We start from the raw sequence: 22967 nt of genomic DNA, 5'->3' as shown, positions 1-22967 counted from the left end.
GGTAGGTGGCTTCCCCTCGTGTCATGGGATGCTGGCTTCTGTTTCCTTTGAGTCCCATGCCAGTGCCCACTTGTCCCAGCACACCAGAGCACTCACTGGCCTCACCACCCGGGCCACGTGCCTGTTCCTTGGGCTTCCTTCACATCCACCTGCCCAGACTACTCCACGCCCAACTCCACCCTTCCTACTCAGCATTCCCTTCATCTCTACCTTTTCCTTGAACCATCCCATCTGTCTTCCTCTCCTCCTCCCCACAGCCTTACGACACCACAAAGTCGGGCCGGTCTCTTGCTGGCTCCAGGGTGAGGGTTTTGAGGGGCTGGGGTACAATGCACTCTTTTCTGTGTGCATTTCTGTGGGGAGAAAGGGTGACTGAACACTGTCAACAGCCAAATTTGAGGAATCTTTCGTAGCTCTGGCTCCCTTGCTATCCACTCAAATATGCCTGGGGGGAAAGAAGAGGTCATCTTTACGGCTGCTTCATTCTCAGCACTGGAGCTGTTTTAAACACACATGCTCTTGCTTCCCGGCTGCCTAAGGAAGGACTTTCTGCCATTACTGAGTAGAGCTTGAAATTGATTTTGTTCGTTTTCCCTCTTCTGCTCCTCTTTTCTCAGCAGGGCTGTGTCACCAAGGCCCCAGAGTGCCTGGGGAACAGAAGAAGACACGGCACAGACTCTGTTGGAGCAAAGAGAAAGTGGTTGTCTGAAGTAGCTCGTTTATGAGCAGTTCAGACGAGAATGAAAGTGGGGGAAGATTAAACGTGTGCCTTTATTTCCCAAATGGATAACACGGGCGTGCGGGGCAGAGGCTGAGGCATCCCACGGCAGCTCTCTGCAACAGTCCTGTCTGAGGTGGGCGAGCAAGACGGCTAGGAAGTGTGCTAGTTTAATTTTGGGGAGAAAGGCAAGAAGGAAAAGGCCCGAAAAACCATCACAGGGAATGACTGATTACAAGACTCTCACCCTCGGGGTATCAAAGGGCTCTTTACTTCCAGCCTAGGCGTTTCGCAGGGGGAAAATCACGCCTTGGAATGTGCCGGAGCAGCGTGCCCTCGCCGGAGGCTCCCGCCGGGCTGGCTTCAGCGAGCCCGCGGCAGGGCTGGCCCCGTCCCCGGGTGCCCCCCGCGTGTCCTCCCTGCCCTTCCCGTCCCCTTGCCGGCGCTCCGCTCGCGTCCCAGCGCTCGGGCGGTGGTCCCGGCAGCTCGGGAAAGGTGCTCGGCGGGAAGGGGGGTCACTGAGAGGGGCACGGCCGGGCCGGGGGCGGGGGCGGCGGCGGGGGCGGTGCGGTGCGGGCGACGCCGCCCGGCACATATAAGCGCGGCGCGGCGCGGCGGGGTTCTGGTGCTAGTGCTGCCGCCGGTACCGTCCTTCCCTCCAGCTCCCTCCGGGCTGCCCGTCCGTCCCTCCGACCGTCCGTCCCCCCCCCCCCTCCTCCATCCCCGCCCGCTTTGTTTTCTCGCCGTCCGCGGGCTCGGGCCCCCCACGCCGCTGCCACCCTGAAGTTTCTGGCGGTGCTGCTGGCGGCGGGCATGCTGGCTTTCCTCGGGGCCATCATCTGCATCATCGCCAGCGTCCACCCGGCCGGCACCGCCGCGCCCGCCGCCGCCGCCGCCGACAATGACTCGGCCGCCGCCGCCCTCCTGCCCGCCGCCGACAAGGGGCTGGGAGCGCTGCACGGCCCCGCCGAGGCTCTGGCCAGCGCCGGGCCGCGCCTGCCGGGGGGACCGCCGCTCTTCAGCCGCTTCGTCTGCACGCCGCTGAGCACCGAATGCCCGGCCGCCGGCACCGGCCCCGCCGCCGGCAGCGCCGCCGGCCCCGAGGAGCTGCTGGCGCTGCGGAGCGCGGCGGCCCAGCTGCGGCGCACGGCGCTGGAGCAGAAGGAGCGGATCCGCATGGACCAGGAGACCATCCGGGAGCTCACCGGCAAGCTGAGCCGCTGCGAGGGCGGCCTGCAGAGCCCCCCCGCCGCCGCCGGGCTCCGCGCCGCCCCGCGCCCCGGCACCATGGGCCACCCTCCGGACGAGCCGCCCGCCGTGCGGGAGCTGGAGGAGGCTGTCCGCACTCTCCAGGACCGAATCGACCGGATAGAGGTGCGAGGGATGCTCCCGGGGGTCTGGGAGGGATGCTCCCAGGGAAAGATGCTCCCGCACGTGCCGTTCCCCAGGCCTGCAGCCACATGCGTCCCGAACTCATCTCCCTCATGAGGCTTCGGGAAAGTTGTCCTTGTCTCCCTCTTTCCTGAGATCTCTGCCCAGGGGCATGGGACTCACCTGGAGCCCTGCTCTCTTCTTTCCATGCAGGATAGTCCCGAAGCACCAGGGCTGCTGCACTTTTCCCCCAAGTAGGGTAATTGACTCTCCCCGTAGCACCTGCTAAGGACTCCTCCAGAGCAGATCGGCAGCTCAGGGCCACATCCTGCCCTTTACCCAAAAAGGGAAAGCCCATCATAGTTATGAATAGGACGTCTCCCAAAGTAAAGTGCAGTGCCACCCACTGTGAGCCTGGCACCCTTTCCCCACATAATCTATAGGAGCTGGAGAGAGAAGGGCACAGCTGGACTCATTCACTGTGCCCGTTCCTGTGGCATTGGGCTGTTGGCACTTGGGATGCAAACCCCTGATCCCCATTCTGCAGCAGTTGTGCAGCATGTCCCTGGCAGCCTCAGCCCTGGCTCAGCCACAATCCAGTGACACCAAAGGCTCTACCATGATGCCAGTCATGGGACACATCATGGAGTGCATGTGAGTGTTGATTTATTTGGGCTCGGCAGTCCCACAGAACTTGGCAGACTTTGCAGGATATGGCTGTGGCGATGGTTTTGGCACATGAGAGCTGCAGTAGGAGAGTTGTCTGTGTTCCCTGTGGGAATTGCTCCAGGTAGGGCTTGTTCCCTGAGGTCTGTCAGGTGTCAGAGCCACCTGCAACGAACCTCCTGGGAGTCCTTAACCTTCTCATCCTCCTGCTCAGCTCCCTGTTTACCTCTCCACTCTTCCCTGGAGCATGGAACTAGGAGGGGGGTCATGCCGCACCTTATGAGGTCCCTCTCCTCAGCTTTTCCCTTCTGCCCCCCTCACTACAGACGTGGGCACAGCAGCAGCAGTAGGCAATGGATGGGAAATTCAGAGCCACCAAGGTCTCAGGCTGAGAAATGAGAGGGTTCCTGTAATCAATGGACATATGAACAGGAATAAAAAGACAGAGAATGGCAAACAAACACATGAACACAAGAAGGAAAAGAGCTGGAAGACCACAGAGGAAGCACCTGTGAGCTGCCAGGGTAGTGCACACAGAGGCATGCCAGGCACATGCAGGGATACTGGGGTGTACAGCCTATCTGACACGTTGCCCAGAGCCAAATGCAGCCAAATGGAAGGACAGACCCCCTGAAAAACCCAAGCAGCCCTAAACTAATGATTTTCCGCCAGTGAATAACACAGCAAGTATGCTCACCCAAACGTGTAGTGAGGAAGTAAGTCTCTGCACACATATACTAGACAATGAAGAGTGGAATGGTGCCCGGCATATCTGTTTGGATCTTGGGGAGCATCAGGCCATAGAGCCATGCTCTCCCTCTTCTCTGTGGGGCAGCATCACGCATGAGTTGCCCTAGCCCCTCTCGTGGGTTTTCTGATGATGATAGGAGGTTTGGGATGGAGGAGGAGGTCTTGGGTTGGAGCAGGCCATCAGATGCACCTAGGGAGCCTAAAGCGGGGCTGGGACAAGGCTCATGCACACAGCGATGAGGAAGTCAAGTGGCACATGACCAAAAATGTTCGGTTTTGTGTTGCCAGGAGCCTGAGAGTCCCAAGTATATTCTGCAGGGGAGATATAGCACCCTGAGGTTCAGTGAGCCTGCCAGGTGAGGAAATAGGGCAGCGTGTTACAGGTGGGCTGGACTTTGCCTGTCCTGGCTCCTGCCTGGTAAAAAGTGTCACCTGTGTGCACCATACCCCTGTGATGGCTGCAGCCCAGCCAGCTGAGTGAGACTCGTGGTCACACCTCAGCCATCCCGTGACGGTTGCCTGTGGCCTCTGTCTCTGAATTGCCTCCCACCCCAGGAGCAGACACCTAAAACTTCGTGGTAGGGTACCTGCACTCTTCTGTCCCACATGGCTCCAGCTGTCAGCCCTGGGAGCCTTCCTGGGTTACCCCATGACATGCGGGGCATTTATCCCAAAAGGTGACCTTTGGGGACAGTGCCAGGGTGGCCCCCATGTGCTGAAGACTCTGCAAAACCCATTGGGAAGGAGAGGAAATGCTGCCAAGTCTGTGGTGGCTTAGTCTCAGGAGAGAGATGACACAAAATGTCATGAGCTGCTCTGGGAAGGCTGCATCCCAGAGAGTCTCCAGTCGGGTTTGCCAGCAGGGATTACTGCTGGATGCTTCAGCACTGGGACTGCGGGAGGGGGCTGGTGGAAGATTGCTGATCTAATCTGGGCACTCTCAGCCCTCCCTGTCTGTAAGACATAAACAAGATTTATTTATGCACTGAAAAACCTATTAAGGCATTTGTTTCTTAATTTTGTCAGCATGGCAGAAGGATTTTCCCAGGAGAGGATACAGGGAGGGCCCCCACCGTCTTGCTCTTTGTCCCTTGCCATTTGTGTGGGGCTGGGCTAGCATCAGCACAGCATTCAGACATCTTCTCTCACCTCTTCCTAATGCCACCCGAGGCACTGATTGTCTCTTCCTCACACACAGCAGCCTAGTTAGGCTTTTTCATCCTGGTTTTGAGGGTTTCCCCTTTGTCTCAGCACGTGCTCACGTCTGTACACTCTGGTGCATCCTGGAACGCAGGGCCGAGGGATCCAGGTGCTCCTTTTCCATGCTTTTAGTTACTGCCACAAGTGGAAAGGGATCAGGGAGAGACTCACCTTGGCACCCTGGGCTGTGCAGAGATGCAGATGCCCCCCTTCTCCCCATCATCCCTTGCAGGAGAGGGGACAGCCTGATGGGCTCCACAAGGGACCTGGTGGAATTGCAACAGCCTGTTCGCTCCTCAGCTGGTTTGTGGCTGTTGCCATTGTGGCTGGTGACCTGGCTGATGGCAGGAAACCCTCGGGTAAGGGAATGGCAATGCTAGTGACTTAGCTGCTTCCCTCGTGTCTTCATCTCCAGCAGTGTGGGGACATAAACACCCAAACTGTGACCATCCCAGCCCCCCAAGCAAGGTTTTAGGGGACAGGATCAACAGTGAGCCCTTCTCTTGTAAGGAAGAGGGAAAGGCTGATGCTTTCCTGTTTTTCTTCTACTCCATGCAGTCCCTTTTGGAGTTTAATGATCCCTGAAGTCCTGCCTGAGTCCAAAAAACCGTGGTAGAGCAGGTGTGCTGTCCTGCAGCAGTGAGCATCCCAGGGCAGCAGCCACTGAGGAGTTTTGTGCAGGCTATAAGGATTCACGGGTTCGAGGAACAGAATGGGTCTGCTGTGTGTGTGCACCCAGCATCAGGATCCCTGGGATGTGCTAGGGCTCCATCCTGCAGGGATCATCCCGTGCTCCTGCCTGCCCTGTCCCAGCAGCCAAGGTGGGCACTGATGTGCTGGGGGCTGAGGGGGAGCAGCAGCACCCAGATTTGCCCGTGCATTAGTAAATGAGGCTCTGATCTCCTTATGTAAATCAAAGTGAATTTGCTGACTGATGGCTACGGCCCCAGTGAGCACATGGTGGCATGGCTGCCGCAGCCCCCTGCCCCCACCTCCCCCTCCCCACTCCCTGCAAGCCACTGACATTTAATGTGATTAATATTACCTGGCATCTTTCAATCTTTTTTGCCAGTTCTGGTGGCCAAGAAGCGTGGAACAAGCCTCCCCCACACCCACTGCCCACTCCCCTGCTGCCTGTGCAGTGACAGATGGGAAGCTGGGTGCCTGCTGAACAGCCAGGGAGAAGGCGTTTCCCCCCCTTCCCCTCCCCGAAGGTCACCAGTAAATAACAGCTGCACATCAACCATTAACAATTTTGCAAATAATTTGCCTCGTGAGAAAGATGCTTGAGCGGCGGCTTGGAGATGAGGCTCATGGCTCAGGGATGCAGCCCTGTCTGGCATCAGGGGGATCATCCAGCACAACTCAGCTGCACTGTGAGAATGGCGAGTCCAGCCTCCTGTCCAGCCATCATCTGGCTGTGGGGATATGGCTGGTGTTTGCTGGAATGGCCCTGAAACCCTGCCAGATGAGGGTACTGGCTACAGTCCTTTTCCAGAAGGAATATGGGGTCAGCAATGGTTCAGTCAGCCGTGTAGCTCCGGCTGTAGGTGCCCTGGCTGCCAACTTGGAAGGACAAGCGAGGGCTGGATGGGGAAAAACTCAGGAGTGGGGAAGAAAGTGAATGAAAGGGGAAAGACACAGTGTGTGTGCAGGGAGAGGAGCACCAGGAAGAGATGCTCCAAAGCCAGAGAAATGAAAAAGCCATAGGGAGGTAAGGTACAGAGGGAAGAAAATAGCAGCAGGGAGAAAAGCAGGAGGAAAAAGAAGGTAAAAAAAAACTTACTCAGTCACTACTGAATAATGTACGGCAGGCTATCGGGTGCTAGTGAGAGTGACAAAATCTCCCAGCATTTTCTTTTTTCATCATTAACAGATGGAGCCATGCATGAAAACAGGAATGTAGGCTCCAAACTTGCAGCTCGAGCAATCAAAGCGTGCGACAGACAGGAGCGTGCCAGCCTCTGCTGTAGCCAGGCAGCCTGAAAGGATGAGAAAAGTGCTTGGAACCCAGGAGATGTGGCCATAGAGGCAAAGGCAACCCTATCCACCTGTGCTGCCTCCTGCCAAAACAGCCAGCTCAGCTTGGGTACAAATGCAGACAGCTTCAGGTGGGAATTATCCCTGCTGCAGACAGCTTCAGGTGGGAATTATCTCTGCCAGGAGGATGAGGATTAACTTTTCCATTTCCCTTCCCTCCTGCCATCTCTACCCTGCCTTTCATCCAGTGGATCCTCAAGACCCCTTAAAAAAGAAAAAAAAAAAAAAAAAAGAGAGAGAGAGAGGAAAAGCCCCTTTTCCATTGTTCCATTGGCTAATCCTTCAATTTTGCAAAGAGCAAAGGTATAGGATGTTCTTTGCTGGGCACTTCTCCCTTACCAGAGAGGTTCTGCTCTCACTGCAAGAGCATTCTTAGTGCTGCCCAGAGCAAGCTAGAGCAGTGAGAGCTGGCATTTGTTCAGGGCTGACATATGTCTGTCCTCAGCACAACCTCTCTTTTCTTGCTGGGATTTTCTTTTCTGGGTTGATTTTCCTCACAGAACCTGTGGGTTTACCCTGTCAGACCCTGCCAGCAGCTCTTGCAGACCTTGGGGCATCACAACTTCCATTTTATTTGTAGCTTGAGCATGTTGTTGCCCAGAGTGAGTACATTTGTGCTCACACCAATACCATCTTCTCACTTTTCCTCTCCCCGCTGTTCCCATCAGCCAAGACTGCATCCTGCTGAGCCAAACCTGACTTTCTTCCAGCCTTCCCCTTCCCTCTGTTGTTCATGATAGATAACAAAGATTAGGGATGACATGGGCAGGCATCCCTCCCCTTCAGCTTTGTGTGCGTGATTATCAGGTCCTGTCCAGCCTGGAGAAGCTGGATGTAAGAAAGAAGAAAAAGCAGGAAGCCAGAACCACAGGTGATCGTGCTGACCTTCTCCAGGCTAGCTCTGAGGCAGGAGGGAGGCTGTTCAGATCGACAGGGATGGCATTCCCCATGTCCTGCCGGTACAAGCCATGTGAATGTCCAGGACTGAAGCAGCCATGCAGATCCCTCAGTGTCAGAGGAACCAAGGCAAGGGTCTCCATGACTGCTCCAGTGCCCCTGGGAAGGTCTGGCCACACAGAGAAGGTGGTTGTCATCTTTCAGAGCCCAAGGCAGAGATACTAATGCACTAAGGACACGGGCAAAGAACAGGGCTTCTGTTTACAGAGAAACTCCAGGAGCATGGTAAAGGGTCTCTTTCTCCCTTCCAGACTGCTTTTCTTCCAGCTGGGATGGGGTCTTCCAGTAGGGTGGGATCTGGGGTCTCTGCAGAATGCAGCAGCAGCTGGGAGCATTTTCACCAGCTGCTGTGTTGGATTTGCCATGAAAAGAATTTTGGTCTGAGTGTTAACCCTTATGGGACAAGACAGGCTTGATGTCCCCAGGTGATGGCTCATGCCTTGAGGACCAGAGCCAGATGACAGCCTGGCACCAGTTCCACTTCTCCCTGGCATCCTGGTGGCCTGGGAGTGGTTGGCTTATGGAGAGCTACCTGGCACACGTGCACACACCCCTGCACACCAGCTAAGCTCAGCTAAGAGGATTACAGCCCCATTAAGTGATGTTAGTGTGCTTGGCTATAGGTAAGCAGCTTCACAAGCAGCAGGAGTGGCCAGGAGCTCCAGGGTCCTGCCTGCATCATTTCCTTGTTGTGGGAGGCTGCCTGCAGGAGCAGAGGGAACATCCCATCCTTGCTCTGTCTCTGAAGCAGCAGGAAGTCATTGAGAGCAGCCAAGGTTTGTTTTGCAGTAATGAGCTCAACGGGGGCTCTGAGAGGGGAGGTACACAAAGTCAGCTGGAGGCTCTTGGAGAAGACCCCGGTGTGGATAGGGGACTGTCATCCCAGCAGTACCTGTAAGTGCTGCAGGCTGGACACGTCCTTATTTAAACTGTTATTGTGACACTGTGCTGAATTTTCTCTTTTTGTGCCTCCTATTCCCACCATTGTGGCTGCCGCCAAATGCAGCAGGAGCTGCCAGCCCGCACCAATGGCTCAGCACCCACTGCCCCGGCGTTTGCCCGTGATGCCCTCCACAGCAAGATGGAGCAGCTGGAGGAGCAGCTCCTTTCCAAGATCCTGACCCTGCAGAAGGAGCGCCAGGCCGCCAACACTGACCGCAGCCAGCAGCAGCACAACATCGAGAAGGAGCTGAGCTCCCTCCAGAACCGGGTGACGGAGCTGGAGCATGGTGAGTCCTGCCCAGTGGGGATGGAGGTGGGGCGGGGGGTTCCTACCCCGAGGTACATCACCAGGAGAGCCCCAGGACAGGTCACCCTTATCCCAATTACAGGGGCTGACCTTCCTCTCTCCTCCCCATCCTTGATATGTAGGACCACTGGGCTACAGCTCTCCTAATGCCTTCAAGGTGACCATCCCGGTGCAGAACAACTACATGTATGCCCGCATGAAGAAGAGCCTGCCGGAGCTGTATGCCTTCACCATCTGCATGTGGCTGAAGTCCAAGGCCCTGGCAGGCATTGGCACCCCGTTCTCCTACTCTGTCCCGAGCCAAGCCAATGAGATCGTGCTGTTGGAGTGGGGCTCTAACCCCCTGGAACTGCTCATCAATGACAAGGTCAGCCCAGTTGCAGGAGGGGCAGGAGAGAAAACCCTCCCGTCATCTTCCCTGCTTCAATCCCCCTAGGAAATGATATTCCTGGTGCCACTGGTGTGGGGAGATGGGAGGAAGAGACCCTGGGTTTATAGTGGGAGGCAGGAGGATTGGGAGGATGGCTTGTTGGGGTGAGTTTTGAGCAGGAGAAGCAGCACATCTGGATGTCTGTACATTTTGGGATGCCACCACCACTATGGGGGTGCACTGCTTGCTCTGCGAGTGGCTGGGCAGACCCTGGGGCTCCCAGCTGTCCTACCAAGCACCGGGATTTTGCTCTTCTCTCAAAGGTTGCCCAGCTGCCGCTGAGTCTGAAGGACAAAGCCTGGCACCACATCTGTGTGGCATGGACCACCCGGGATGGAAAGTGGTCAGCATACCAGGATGGTGAACAGCGGGGTGCTGGAGAGAACCTGGCCTCCTGGCATTCCATCAGGCCCCAGGGCATCATCATCCTGGGTCAGGAGCAGGTAGGTACCAGTCCGACATCAAGAGCTGCCAGTTAGCATCGCTCTAGTGGGAACCGGCTGTGGGGAAAAGCCCCCAAATGGGGCAAGGGGATGGGGCAGCGTGGGCAGGAGCACGCAGCAGTGCAGTTGGCTCTCCTGCCTGTTCATCCAGCCTCCAGGCTTGCCATGTTGCCCTCACTTCTCTTCTCTTCCCTCTCCCTATCCCTTTGGCCTCCCTTCCTTGTTTTCTTGAATCTCTTCCACGCATTCATCCCCTCCCCTCCTTGCCATCAAGCACCTTGCTCTGTTTCTCCCCAAACTCCTCCCTCTCCCCCTTGCCATTTCTCACTGGATGCACGTTCCTCCTCTTCATCCCAGTCCAATCACCTCTCCTGCTCTTTCCCAGGACACCCTGGGGGGCCGCTTTGATGCCACCCAGGCCTTCGTGGGAGAACTGGCGCAGTTTGGCGTGTGGGACCACATGCTGGCACCAGCAGAGATCCTGGGCTTGGCTAACTGCACCTCGCACCTCCAAGGGAATGTGATCCAGTGGGATGATCAGGCAGTGGAGGTCTTTGGGGGTGCCAGCAAGGCTGGCTTTGCTGCCTGCGAGGAAGGGAGGAAGGCATGAGTGGCCCCCAGCCCTCTCCCCAGCACCAAGGAGCCCGGTGGCAGCCCTGAAGCAGGGAGCCCCTTTCTCCCCTCCCAGACCAGTAAGCCTTGCTGGGGCAATGTTTGAGCCCCCCATGCTGGTGTCCCAGGAGGGAGAGGGGCCCCTGGAAGCCTCCCTGTTGTCCCTGTGCTGGTGCCGTGGCTTGTCCTCATTCCTGGCTGGTTGGCTTCTGAGTCTCATCTTGCCCCACTTCTGTTTTGGGTGGAACTCGTACCTGCAGGTGTCCTTGGTATGGTGAGGGTCCTCACCTTGTAAGACCTAACAGGGAGTGGGAAGGAGAACTCCATCTACTTTGAGTGCTGTCCAGCCTCAGTGGGATGCCAGGGTGCAGGCATCACCTGAACACATCCCTTTTCTTTATTTATTTCTAGCAACCTCACTGTCTGGTTTTATGAGCCTGCATTCCATGATCTCATCTCCAGCCCCATCCTCCTCCTGTTGTCCTGCTTTTTCAAATGTGGTCCTAGGGAAGCTGAGGGATAATGGCAGTCAGTAGCACAGTACTTACCTGCCTGCATCCCTTTCCCTGCCTCTGCTGCCTGTTTGGGGAGGGCTGCCCAAGAGGAGCCAGGGTTTTGAGCAGAGGGAAGAGAGCACTCCCCATCACCTCCAAGCTAAGGGAGGGTCAGTCACCAAGGGAATGGGGGGACAGAGGCAAAGCATCTCCCCCAGCGCTGGCCGAGGGGGAAAGAGTACAGCACTGCCATCGAAGGGAGCAAAAGCAAGAAAAAAAAGAGATGGAAGATGGTGGCAGTCAGAGAAGCCCTGCCATCCATCCCCCAGTCTTTTGGTACTGGATTGAGCTACTGCCCTTGGTTACACCTAGGCCCACTTCTTTAGCTGCTCCTTGCCAGGAACACAGCTGCCACTGGCCTTGAAACTGGGAGGGTGAAAGAGCAGGCTGGTGTTTTACCTGTGGAGTGCCTGAGAATACGCTGTTTCCACATGGTGTGGTCACCAACATCTTGATATGTGAGTGTGTGTATGTGCACGTGTGTGTGTGTGTCTGGGGGTGGGGTGGGAGGGTTATTTTGGGGCTCTCATGGTTGCTCAATGCAGTGTTCAGCTTCCAGTGTTCCCCCCTACCCCAAGTCCCACTTTGGGTGACAGCTGCCTCCACCCCTGGGAGAGGTGTGTAGCCACCCCTGCTACCCCCCATCCCCACACCCCCAGGGTCTCTGCCAGTGCTGGGGTGGCTCAGGCCACTGGGGATGACACAGCGGGGATGGGGAGCAGCCTTTGTGCCAAGTGGGAGCACTGTGACCTTTGTGCACCCTGAGGAGCTGCCCCTCTGCCTCGCTCGCTTGTGCGCTTTCTCTAATGCACGTTCGTGAAAAGGGCCCCTGACATGCACCTGTGTTGGGACATTTCTTTTGTAAAGCTGATTGTGAACAATAAAAGTGATGTTCTCTGTTCGAGCCTCCTGCAGAGGGTGAGGTTGCTGGGGGGACAGATGGGACTGGTCAGCCCAACTTGAGGTGCCCTCCCCCAGGGTGCTTAGGGTTGGTGGGAACTCACTGAAGGGAGTTGGCTGGGCCCACCGCTGGCACTACGGGAATATCATCACAGGGGTTGGTATTGTTGCCCCAGAGGGGCAGAGGATTGTGTCACAGTTTGGCCACCTCTGATCTACCTCGCTGCAGAGCTGTATGGGGTACAGGTTCTGCTGCTGGTGGGATGTGAGGGCTGAGGGAAACACCTCTTCATGGAGGAAGCAGAAACAAGAGAGAGATCATGGTCTCTAGGTCAGAGCATGATAGCAAGGAACTCACATTGAGTATAAATCTAGTTAAGTACTAGTAATGAGTTTCTGGCCTCATTACCTCTAGGTAATGAGGTCAGAAACAGTAATTTCTGACCTCATTCTGGCCACTAGGCAGAAGATGGTTCAGGCATGGCTCTTGGAGCTCCTATTGTAGAGCAATTTGTGACAGGGTCTGCACGGTGCTTTTGCCTCTCAGTAGGTCCTGCTCCTCCTATGAAAGGCACAGCTTCACCAATATTTGGGGGAAACAGAGCACAAAGCCAGAGGACTGAGTTTTCCCATTGCTTGCGTGCTCCCCTCTGAGTCAGAGCTGCTCATGCACTTCTCCTTTTGGAGGGTATTTAATGCCATAAAAGAAAGGCTGGCACTCTCACCTTCAGTACATCTTCACAAAGTCAAGGGCTGGTTTTGAAGAAGCAGCATGTATTTCAGCTGGAACACTGGTTCAAGGGCCTTGCTGAGCTGGAGGCTCACACCCCCATTACTAAGAGGAGAGGGTTCAACAGGTGCCCTCTGCTTGTGCACCCAAATAACAGCAGCATAATTTAGAAGCACATTTTTTAGAGGAGGAAATGTCAAAAAACACTGCTGGGATCATAAACTCAGGAAGAGGTTAAATGGGAGCAGGGGGGAAACTGGCCTATCAAACCCTCCAATCAAGACTGCAGAAGCACCCTGAGAAGGTTCTTGGCCCTCTTTTCTTCCTATGGCTTTTTTCATTTCTCTGGCTTTGGAGCATCTCTTCTCTGCTGCCCAAGGCAGGAGAAATGTGAGAGGATCAACAAGGATGGAAACAGCCAGGCCACTGATGTAGGCTATTGGCAAAACACCCATCTCCTCTGGAGCCTGGAAACACAGCCCATGTTGAAACTGTGTGTAAATCCTCTCCAGAAAAAGCTGAAACAAAGGGCACACCAGGAGATGCTTGATCAGGGCCTTCAGTGCTGTCCTCCTCATCCCTGCCAAATGATGCTGGCATGATCCTAAACCCAGCCCTGTCTCCAGGATGTGGATCTGTCACTTCTGGAACGGGAGAATGAGGGGGAGCTCCATGACAGAGCTTCTGCAGGGCAAGATCTTTTTCCTCAGAGGTTCACAGTCAGGCAGACCTAGGGGCATGCAGGAAAACGTGGCAGAATTTTCCCAAACTTTTTAAAAGCTTTTGCTGAATGCCTCCACATAAGGCTCTTCAGGAAACAAATGAATTATGGAGAGATTAGAAACTGAATGGGAGACACAAATGAAGAGCAGAAATGAATATTTGATTTCCATCCTGCCCTGGCTCTCTGCAGGATGCAACGTCTGCTTCCTACCTGTCTGAGGAGGAGGAGAGCCAGATAAAACCATTTCTTTTCAATAAGCTGAGCCTTGCAAGACCTGCAAACATGCAATAGGGCTTAAAAGGTAAAGGAGATGACAAATCAATAGTGTTGCTGGCTGCAAGGAGTAATTACAATGACTTACATGCATTGCTTGCTTCTAAATTAACCAGGAGCACTCAGGAGAAGCCCCATGTCTCTCTAATGGCAGCTGGTTGGACGACAGTACAGAAGAGATAAGGAACAACAAAGTCAGCCTTGAGGGAAAGTGGAGGGGTTAAAGAAGGAAATTTTAAACAATGGTGCGGAGCAGGGAAGGTTTTGTGATTGTGGTAGGTGCTTCAGCTGGTTGGCTCTGTTGTGTCCAGATATCCAGGATAGAGTGGAAAAGGTGAAGGGCACCCAAGAGGTGGGCAGTGCTGGGCCGTGGCAGTTCAGCAGGAGCTGGCACAAGAGGAGGTGGTGTGGGAGACAGGCAGGTGTGATTGATGCTACCCACATGCTGTCCGCTCTCTCCCTGCCGAGTGGCCGTAAGCATACTTCTAGGAGAGGAAAAGGACTGCCATCTCCTTTCCTAGTCTGCAGGACTTGCTGCTGCAGGGCTTTCTGCTAGCCAAGAGCTTAGTCAGACTCAAATACCACCCACCCCATATTCCCAAAGGGTTTTCTCTGGCAGTGAAGAAGACCATGTCAAATATGGCAACAAGAAACCTTTGGGCCTGATGGCTGTTAATTATTGTGTTTGAAAATAAAATGCTGACATTTATGAACCCTTCCAGCCCCTGCCCCTCTTTCCAGAGGGCACCACTGGCCATGCAAGGCTCTGCCTTGCCAGAGACATGGGCAATCCTGGGACCCAAGACTTCACAGTGGGCTTTAGGGATCTCCTGTGCTCCACAATCCCTGCGACCTCAGCGGAGTTTGCATCGTCATGGCTCTCTGCAGTGTGTCAGCCTCCTGGTGCCCTCAAACGAGGTCAAGCCAGCCCATAGCTGTACCCAGGAGGTGACTGCCAAAGTCCCCACTACCTGCTCTGCCTTAGCAATGGGGCGCTGCCTAATTGCCTCTTCTCACCTCCCTGTCCTGCTGGGAGCCTCTCTTGCTCCCTCCCAGAGGCAGGAAGGCTCATTAAGACTTGTGCAGTGCTCAGACAGGGAACGCATCACGATTCCAGAGCATCTGGCACAGGAACAGCCCGTGCACAGCTGCCAGTGCTGCAGCAACAGACCTTAATAACAGTAGCTTTGTTACTAGAGGTAGTAGCTGCGGGATCATGTGGGGCACTGTGTTTCCCAGCAGACAAGGGGATCCAGCTGTCCCAAAGTGAGCTGCCCTGTCCTCCTGGCTGCCACCCATTCCTGTACACCAGCATCCCCATCTCTGCCTTCCCTCAGCTTAACGTGGTGGGGGTTCTGATCCCAGCAAAACGTGGCTTCAGCATTCCCACGGGGCCTCCTGAAGCTCCAGCAAGCTCCAGCCCCCCTCCTTTACCACAAGGAGGACGTGGGGCACGGCAGAGCCTGTGCCCACAGGGACAGTGGGGAAGTCCCAAAACCTGGCCAGAAGCAGGTAAGAAAACAAAGAAAAGAAAGGAAGAAAAGAAAGGTGTCCTTACCTGATGGAGAGTCAGCCTGCTGTCTTGTCAATGAAGATAAGTAAAATAAAGCATAAGACAGTATATTTATCACATATATGTATATTTTGCAGTCAGTGGTTACTTTTCTGTGCTCAGCTAAGAAGTACAACACACCCTCATATCAGAAGGCAAATGGTACTTTGTTTCAATGCATTTCACTGTGGCTGCTGAAAACAAAGGGATGAAAGAGTTTCCACCTCTGATTAGTGGCAAATAAGGCATGACCAGCCAGAGAAAAGCAACAATTCCAGCTCCCTACAGATCCACAGGGGTGAATTGAACCTTTGCTCTGGATTTGCTTTCACCTACAGAAGGGTTTCTGGGCCACTAATACTGGAAACCAAAGATCAGATGATGTGCTGTCTGTGCTGCCAGAGCCAGCAGCAAAAGGACCAGTATATGCAACTTCTGTTGGCTCAACAAAACTCTGACTGTGGCAGCCTGTGGAAACCCTGCACTTGAGGATCCAGAAACCTGCTCTCATTTTAGTAACCCACAGTAGATGGGTACAGGCCAGCAGAATTCTCTCCTTCCTCAAGAGGCATCTCTATCTTGCAGCCCCGCTTTATCACCCACCACAATCACAAAAACACGGTTTTTCCATCTTTGGGCCTGCTGCAGTTTTTGTTTGGCCATTTTCCTTTAGCCTCTCACCTAGGAGCCACTGATGATTAATCCTTAGAAGCAGTCCCAGCATTCCCTGAGGGAAACACTCCCGGGGATCACATTGATGAGAACCAAAGCAGGTTTAATTGAACCCAGAATCACACAGATAAGCGTGCTCCCCCCTGCCTCACATATGGAGGCACATGCACACAAAACTACCAGCTCACACTCGCTGCTTGGTAGTAAAACTGGGTGAACTACACAGGGATTAAAGCATTAAAAAACCACAGCAAGAATACAGTGCTTGAAAGTGCCGTGTCCCTGGAGAGATTAGAGTAGCTGCCTGGAGATAAAGTAATGATGATGGAAAGATCTTCTTCCTCACAGAGATTCTCTTCCTAATTATCTTGTCTGAAAAGAAAAAATTATGATCTCCCAGCTTTTATCTGTCTCTTGACAATTTTAGCTCTGTGACTGCCTTGTTGCAAGAGGCCCAAAAGAGGAAGAAGGAATTATTAGCCCAGGAGGCAGGAATGGTAGGAGAAAGAGTGGCACAGGAGGCAGTGCTTCATTTTTGTCACCACCAGCAGCGACAGGAAAGGAAAAGATGAATGATCACTTCAGCTTTGTCTTTCCAAGCCCGAAGGCAGCTTCCCTGCCTCCCTGTCAGGTAAAGGACAGCCAGGAGGTCGGATTCATTGCTGAACCTGTGAAAGAGATAACAAGTTGTTCTCCCTGTGATCACAGGGCAGAGCTTGGTGCTACAGTGAAGGAATAGGATTCCTGAGCTGGCAGGGGCAGGAGAGTGCCCAGATTGTTCCTCCCCCACTCTTTTCCTTCTCAAACATCTGGAAAGCAAATTCTTCTTTCAGCAGGTAGCAAGCAGCAAGAACATTTCAAATACACACCAACCAGAAGGACCCAATGAAAAATCAGACTCATGAGCCACTCTGCAAGACAAGGATGGCCAGTAATGGAAAACTAGGCATCACATCCAGCAGCTGGGGCTTTGCACAGGAGAAGTCTTTCCTTTGGTGTTATCCTGGACCTTGCTGCTTCCCAATCTGTGTTAATTTCAGATGAATGAAACCCTAGACCTCCCTTGAAAACTGTTTAAGTCCTGGTTTAGAGGCAATCACTGTTTGGCTAGCAGGGTGCAGAGACAACAGAGGTTCTGTAGCAAGCCCAGAGCCAAGAAAAACCTCAAAACAAACAGACATTACAAGCATAAAGTTATGCAGGGCAGGAGGGAGGTGTTTTTCTCAGTGAGGATGGAGGCTGGTGCTATAGGAGCTGTTTGCAAACTCGTTATTCAAACCCATAGCATCACTTTCTCCTTCTTTACAGTCCCCTTGACATGCAAACACGAACTGTTGCCTTCTCCAACACAGTGAGAAATGTGTCCAGTTCTGATACCCTCAGTTCAGGCAGGACATTGAGGTGCTGGGGCGTGTCCAGAGGTCAGTGGAGCCGGTGAAGAGTCTGGAGCACGAATCCTGTGAGGAGCAGTTGGGGGAGCTGGGATGGTTCAGCCTGGAGAGGAGGAGGAGGCTCAAGTGTAGAGAATAAATTGTTAGAAAGTTGATACAAAGTTCGAGTGTTATAAGTTCATCACCTAGTATGCAAATGTCAGATTCCCATGGCACTTAGGGGAGAGGGAATTCGTCTAGTGGAGACCTCTAAAAACAATGAGCCACAAGCCACTGTGCAGGTAAAGAGCTGGAGTAACACTTCTAACCAGAAGGGACATCGGACAACAGCAAAGCTTTAGTCAGGAGCCCTCACCTTCATCACCGTAACCACCGTGAGTGTGGAGTGACACGGGAACCCTGAAGTTGACATCAGCAGCTGTGTTGTAGAGGATGGCTGTGAGAAAGGAAGGCTTAGATCTGCCGCACGACAGAGCTGATATTTATCTTTTTCATGTCGTGTCGGGAGTAGTGGTGGGGTGTGCGCACCCTGCGCACTCACTTCCCAGGCTGCTCCTGATAAAGATGTAGTCACAAGGGAGCCGATTTCCTGGCATTTGTAACATGAAGGGTGAGCTGATCGCTCTCCAATTCCCTAAAGGGAGGCTGTATCCCGGCGGGGGTCAGCCTCTTCTCCCAAGAAACTAGATGGGACAAGAGGACACATTTTAGCTGCACCGGGGAGGTTCAGGTTGGACATTAGGAGGAACTTTTTCCCAGAAAGTGATTAGACATTGGAATGAGCTTCCCAGGGAGGTGGCAGTGCCTGCAGGTCTTAAAGGAAAGACTGGATATGGCACTTAATTAATGTCAGCCTCCTGGTGTCCTCAAACGAGGTCAAGCCATGGTCTAGTTGACATGGTGGTGGTGCTCGGTCATAGGTTGGACCATGATCTCAGAAGTCCTTCCTAACCTGATTCTGTGATTTAAATAAAACCAAAATTGCCCCAAATCGCTCCTTGTTCTTTACATTTATCCTTGTTGCTTAAAAGAAAAAAAACCAAAACAAACAAACAAACAAACAAAAAACCAAAAAAAACCCAAAACAAAACCAGAACTAGATCCCTAAGGCGTTTTAAGTCAGAAAAATATTAAGCTGCCACACGCCGGGTTGGGGGGCGGCACAACACAGGCGCTCCACGGCCACCCCACTGCTGCCAGCGCCTCAAGGCCCCGCGCGGCAGCCGGCAGGGAGGCAGCCAATCAGACGCGCCGGGCGGCGCGCCCCGTCCAATGAACGTCGAGGAGGGGCGGGACTTCCTGCTCCGGTTGCTATGACAAGAGCGGCTCTTCCTTAGCAACGGCGCTGGGCCGCGGCGGCCGCGCAGGTGAGGCCGCGCCCGGAGCTCCGCGGTCCCGCTCAGCGCCGCTGAGCCGAGCTCTTTCTCCGCGCGGACGAGGGTAGCGGACCGGCGTGGCGGGGCTGCATCGGGTGTGTGATCCGCTGGGGCTGGTTCCGCTGCCCCACACCCTCAGACTGTGGCCCCGGGCACGCTCCGGGCTGGGGGTGGGTATTGAAGTGGCTCCCGGGGGTGGCGACGGCGAGGCGGAGGTTGTGTCCTGCGGAGGTCGTGGTGTGGGACACGTGCGGGTCCCACGGCCCCCGTGTGACGGTTGGTGGTCTGACTCGGTGCTTTAGCCAAAAGCTCTATGTACGTGGCATAAATGGTGTGTCGCCTGACACCGTGTTGGTTTCGTTTCCCTTTTCATATGGGCTCGCTCCTGTTCCCCTTGGGTAGGAGAGGAAGATGCTTTGCTGTGGGTGAAAGAACCAGAGGGAGGACGGCGGTGGAGTGCTCTGAATCGCTCAGTCAGTGCTGTGCCTCTGCGCTGCCCGAGTACAGGCAGGCAGGCTGCTAATGAGGCCCTGAGGCACGTCCAGAGTTTTCCCATATGGCCCTCCCCAGCTGACAAATGTTCGGGGATCTGAGGAGCAAGTGCACAAACGAGACCAAGATGTTCCTGTTAAACATTTCTGTCCAGACAAGTACGCAGATTCTGTGCCTAAAATACTCCTACCCTTCTCTTGTCATGTGCAGTTTGAAACTTGCAGATAATAGCGTCCTGGGAAGATCCTTTTTGGAATTAATCAGGAGTAGTAGTGGCTGATAGATTGTTCTTTTGTCCTCTCTTGAAAGCTGTACCTTGGCTCAGCTCTTCCTCAAGCTCCACTGGTGCTTCTGGGAAGTGCTGTCCTCACTTCTGGAAAAAGATATTATTTAATAGTTTGTTTGCATTAATGGTCTATGAGCTAAGACTCTCAGTGGGGTGTGAAGGTGCCGTTGAGGAAATGGCAAGTGAGTGAGATGGCATGATATTCTCGTAACAGTTTCATTTGCCTTTTGTTTTAAATTGAAAACCAACTGTCTCTTGCCTGTGTTTGTTTCTGTTGAAGCAGTGTCCTCTAGGCCAAGAAGCTACTCCTCCTGCTGAAGAGAGGAGCACCGAGCCCTGTTCCTCTCAGCTGGCTGTGCTGCAGCACTTTGCTGAACTCCAGGTAGCCCCTTTGCCCCTTCCTGGAGTTTCTGTGGAAGGACCATGGAAGAAACTGAGGAGGAAAAAAAGGATGAGGCTGATTATAAAAGGCTTCACAGTTTTCCTCTGATTAGGGTAAGGAGGGAGGTGGATTACACATTTACCAGTGTCAGAGATATGAAAATCTGCCTTCATTCTTACTGTCCTTCTCCAGCTGAGTAGCTACTGTGAGAACGTGTGTAGTGCTGGACCTGTGGAGAGATCTTGGTTGTCACTGCTGCTTTCTCCCTGTCCTTGACCTCTCCTGGGGAAATCTAATAGCTCTGGTGTTCTCCATGTTAGCCAGAGAAAGCCTGAGGCAAGGTGATCCATCAAACAGATTGAGAGCATACTGCCGTTGGGAGCCCTCTCCTGTGTTTTGCTTTTTGTCTTAGAGAAGCCGGAGCAAAAGATCTTGCTAGCCAGCCAGATAGCAGAGGCAGAAGAAAAGGCTTGAGTAATTTAGGCTTCTTTGTTAGTCATATAGCAATAATTAAGGACTGTGGTTGAAACAGTGTTAGTGTGTTTTCCCTTTATCTTATATCAGAAAAACTGGCAAATAAATGTCTTGATCTCCTCCTTTAAGCTGTACTTACACAGTGCTAGTTTTCATGTAGGTCAAGAGGAATTCCTTATTGGCTGGAGGAATGGTTCCCTTATAATGCAGTCAGCCATTTTCATGTTTACTACATCTAAGCCCCTGATAGAGCCAATGCAGAAGTTAGAGCAACTTACTGTTGTCTTGTGTCCAGCTGTTATTTTCCTGCTCAGCTGTCTTGTCTGTTGGCCCTTTCCAGCACTCGGACATGCCGGAGGAGATGCGTGTGGAGACTATGGAGCTGTGTGTCACGGCGTGTGAGAAGCATGCCACCAACAATGAGGTACCAGCCACCTCCCAAAATGGGCAGCCCGCTCTTACTGCAGCTCAGGGAATCTGCAGGTGCAGGGCAGAGCAGAGTCAGGTCCTGACATCCTATTACTCTCACTCTGCGTTGAGCTAGGGTAGAAGGAGGCAAAAAGCTTTGCTAGATCTCAGGTTCAGTTCCCTTGGTCTGCAAGGTCCATAGTAGCACTTGGCAGAGATTAGTAGTGATGCTGGCTCCCAAGCCTTACCTCCTTGCTTATCCTGCCTTCTTGAGACATGCTTCTGCTGTTCATAAAATGCCCTGTGTCCTGAGGGGTTGGTTCAGAGCTGCACGAGTCTCTTGTTTTGGGGATAAGTACATGAAAGTCTGTTAAGTATTCCCTCTTGGCTTGAAGACCAACAATAAAGGGAAAACATACCTTGCTTCGTGGGCAGGGCACTGCCTGTCACTGCAAAATCTTCCTTTTTTTGGATCAAGCAGGGTGTGATCTGGCAGAAGTGAGCCTTTTAAAAGTCAGCCTACTTTCAGTGTTTTGGTAATTAGCTGGAGGAAAAAAATGAGCTCCTGTAAAAATAGCTGAGGCTTAGTGACCTGAATCTGCTCTTATGGTCACTGCAACCAGCATAACTCCAGCAGCATTGGAAGCAGAACTCTTGCTTCAGACTGTGTGAACAACAGAATTGATAGAGTTCTTTAATTTCTCTTAGCTGCTGTGCTGGAGGCTGCTGAGACCAGTTCTACCCTTGGGTGTACCTCTGGGGAGCTCCCAATTCCTGCAGTGCAGCTGCTAGACCTGTTGTCCATGGCTTGAGCAGTCTTAAAGGGAGGAGAGGACTAGGCAGATGTTTCCATAAAACCTTCCCAGTTGTTTTGTCTCATCCTATGCTCTCTTCCTTCATGTTCTCTAGAGCGCTGCCAAGATGATCAAAGAGACGATGGACAAGAAATTTGGGTCCTCCTGGCACGTGGTGATTGGGGAAGGTTTTGGCTTTGAGATCACTCACGAAGTGAAGAACCTGCTGTACATGTTCTTTGGTGGCAGCCTGGCTGTATGTGTCTGGAAGTGCTCCTAACCCCTGGCTGGGTCTCAGACTTGCTGAATACGAGAGATTTCTTCCTGCTTTTGACAAGTTTTGTATGATCTGGAGGTGGGGCTTTATTTTTAATACTTAAATGTCAAGATTTCTTTTTTTCATACTGACGTAACAGTTCTGTGGGATACATAAAGTTGCTGCGTGTATGTGTGTATAAACTTGCTAAACTGTCCTGTCCTTGCTTGTGGGATTTCTCATCTGTCTATGGCTCTTTCCTTGGTGTTTGAGCTGGAGCAGGAGGGAAGTGAGGAATAGGTAATCTCACAACACGCTGCACAGCAGCAGTAGCAGGAGAAAGCAAAAGCAAAAAGGTGCTATCTAGCCTTATGGGTTTTTTATCTCCCATTTATTCCACATAATTTTCCATTCTCCTCTGCTTTCTCTGCGACCATGTAGTATGGCTCTGACCAGCACCTGTCTTTCCTCTCATGTGGATGCTGCTTATGCATTCTTCCTCCCTTCTGTGATGTCTGTGCAGACCTGACAGCACAAAGGGTCTCCCTTCAGGCTGCCTGTGGAGGTGTGAGCCACAGGGAAGCAGTCCCAGATTGCCCTTCCCTGCTGTTTTGGGAGGGTACAACAGCTGAGCTGCCTGGGTGTAGGAGGTTGCTATGCAAACTGCCCCCTCCTTTCTCACCCACAGCGCACTGAGACAGCATGAAAACACAGGCGGCTGACGACACCTGGGGAGTGGGTGAGAGCTCTTTTTAAGGCTCAAATGCCTCCCCTGTCAGTTCCCGGGGGTGATGCAAGTGCTGTGTACTTTCAGCATCTTGTTTGGAGGCTGACAGAGGAAGGAGGGTCCATGTGAAATATAACTTGGTCATCAGAAACCTCCTAATGTCTCTCTGGACTTGCATTCTTTTAGCCTGTTTCATTTTTTAAAGCTGTTGGTGTTGGAGGATCGAATGAGCGTAACCATGTTGCGTGTATGGCTTATTTATAAAACCTGAGGAACTGTGTTTTTACAATAAAAGTTTAGTAAAATGTCTCTACGTGCATTTATGTAGGCAAAGTGGTTCAAGAAACATGGAAATAAGTAAGCCATGGTGTAGCACAAGCAGAGGACCATGACAGAGATCCATCCTGCAGGTTTCCTGTGTGACTCTCATTCTCCCTATTCAGTTCCTTTTACCAGTGCAAGCCACGATGGTGAGGAGAGTTGCCAGGCCCATGGTGCTGCTAGCCACATCCCTCTGTCCAGGCAGCTAGCAAGGGAATG

General features: G+C 53.1%; 2 protein-coding genes across 6 annotated transcripts; both read left to right on the top strand.

Moving 5' to 3' along the window:
* The first annotated feature begins 1433 nt into the window (after positions 1 to 1433).
* Positions 1434 to 10949, top strand: NPTXR (neuronal pentraxin receptor). The gene is made up of 5 exons (XM_066320031.1): positions 1434 to 2092; positions 8709 to 8931; positions 9074 to 9318; positions 9645 to 9824; positions 10210 to 10949. The coding sequence occupies exons 1-5, from the start codon at positions 1532 to 1534 to the stop codon at positions 10432 to 10434; spliced, it is 1434 nt and encodes a 477-aa protein (XP_066176128.1). The 5' UTR covers positions 1434 to 1531; the 3' UTR covers positions 10435 to 10949.
* A 7605-nt stretch (positions 10950 to 18554) lies between these two features.
* On the top strand, positions 18555 to 22733 carry DNAL4 (dynein axonemal light chain 4). 5 transcript variants are annotated; one of them, XR_010743696.1, is made up of 5 exons: positions 18645 to 18778; positions 19670 to 19881; positions 20583 to 20666; positions 21560 to 21799; positions 22389 to 22733. XR_010743696.1 is itself a non-coding variant. In XM_066320073.1 (4 exons), exons 2-4 carry the CDS (start codon positions 19810 to 19812, stop codon positions 21722 to 21724), a joined length of 321 nt encoding a protein of 106 aa, XP_066176170.1. In that variant the 5' UTR covers positions 18555 to 18599; positions 19670 to 19809; the 3' UTR covers positions 21725 to 22733. The 5 variants fall into 5 exon arrangements, 4 of the variants coding, with proteins under 4 accessions (XP_066176170.1, XP_066176169.1, XP_066176171.1 ...); XM_066320073.1 differs by lacking the exon at positions 18645 to 18778 and adding an exon at positions 18555 to 18599 and having other exon boundaries at positions 21560 to 22733; XM_066320072.1 differs by having other exon boundaries at positions 21560 to 22733.
* Positions 22734 to 22967: the final 234 nt, after the last annotated feature.

The sequence above is a fragment of the Sylvia atricapilla genome, chromosome 5, assembly GCF_009819655.1.
Source record: "Sylvia atricapilla isolate bSylAtr1 chromosome 5, bSylAtr1.pri, whole genome shotgun sequence".
NCBI classification, from domain to species: Eukaryota; Metazoa; Chordata; class Aves; order Passeriformes; family Sylviidae; genus Sylvia; species Sylvia atricapilla.
This window is presented reverse-complemented; position numbering and strand designations above follow the sequence as displayed.

Bases quoted from the DNA above. Each gene is read 5' to 3' on its own strand.
- DNAL4 (XM_066320073.1), top strand. From the start codon at position 19,810: ATGGAAGAAACTGAGGAGGAAAAAAAGGATGAGGCTGATTATAAAAGG. The intron at 19,882-20,582 runs GTAAGGAGGGAG...GGCCCTTTCCAG, and splicing joins ACAGTTTTCCTCTGATTAGG to CACTCGGACATGCCGGAGGA. The intron at 20,667-21,559 runs GTACCAGCCACC...CATGTTCTCTAG, and splicing joins AGCATGCCACCAACAATGAG to AGCGCTGCCAAGATGATCAA.
- NPTXR (XM_066320031.1), top strand. From the start codon at position 1,532: ATGCTGGCTTTCCTCGGGGCCATCATCTGCATCATCGCCAGCGTCCAC. The intron at 8,932-9,073 runs GTGAGTCCTGCC...CTTGATATGTAG, and splicing joins GGTGACGGAGCTGGAGCATG to GACCACTGGGCTACAGCTCT. The intron at 9,825-10,209 runs GTAGGTACCAGT...GCTCTTTCCCAG, and splicing joins TCATCCTGGGTCAGGAGCAG to GACACCCTGGGGGGCCGCTT.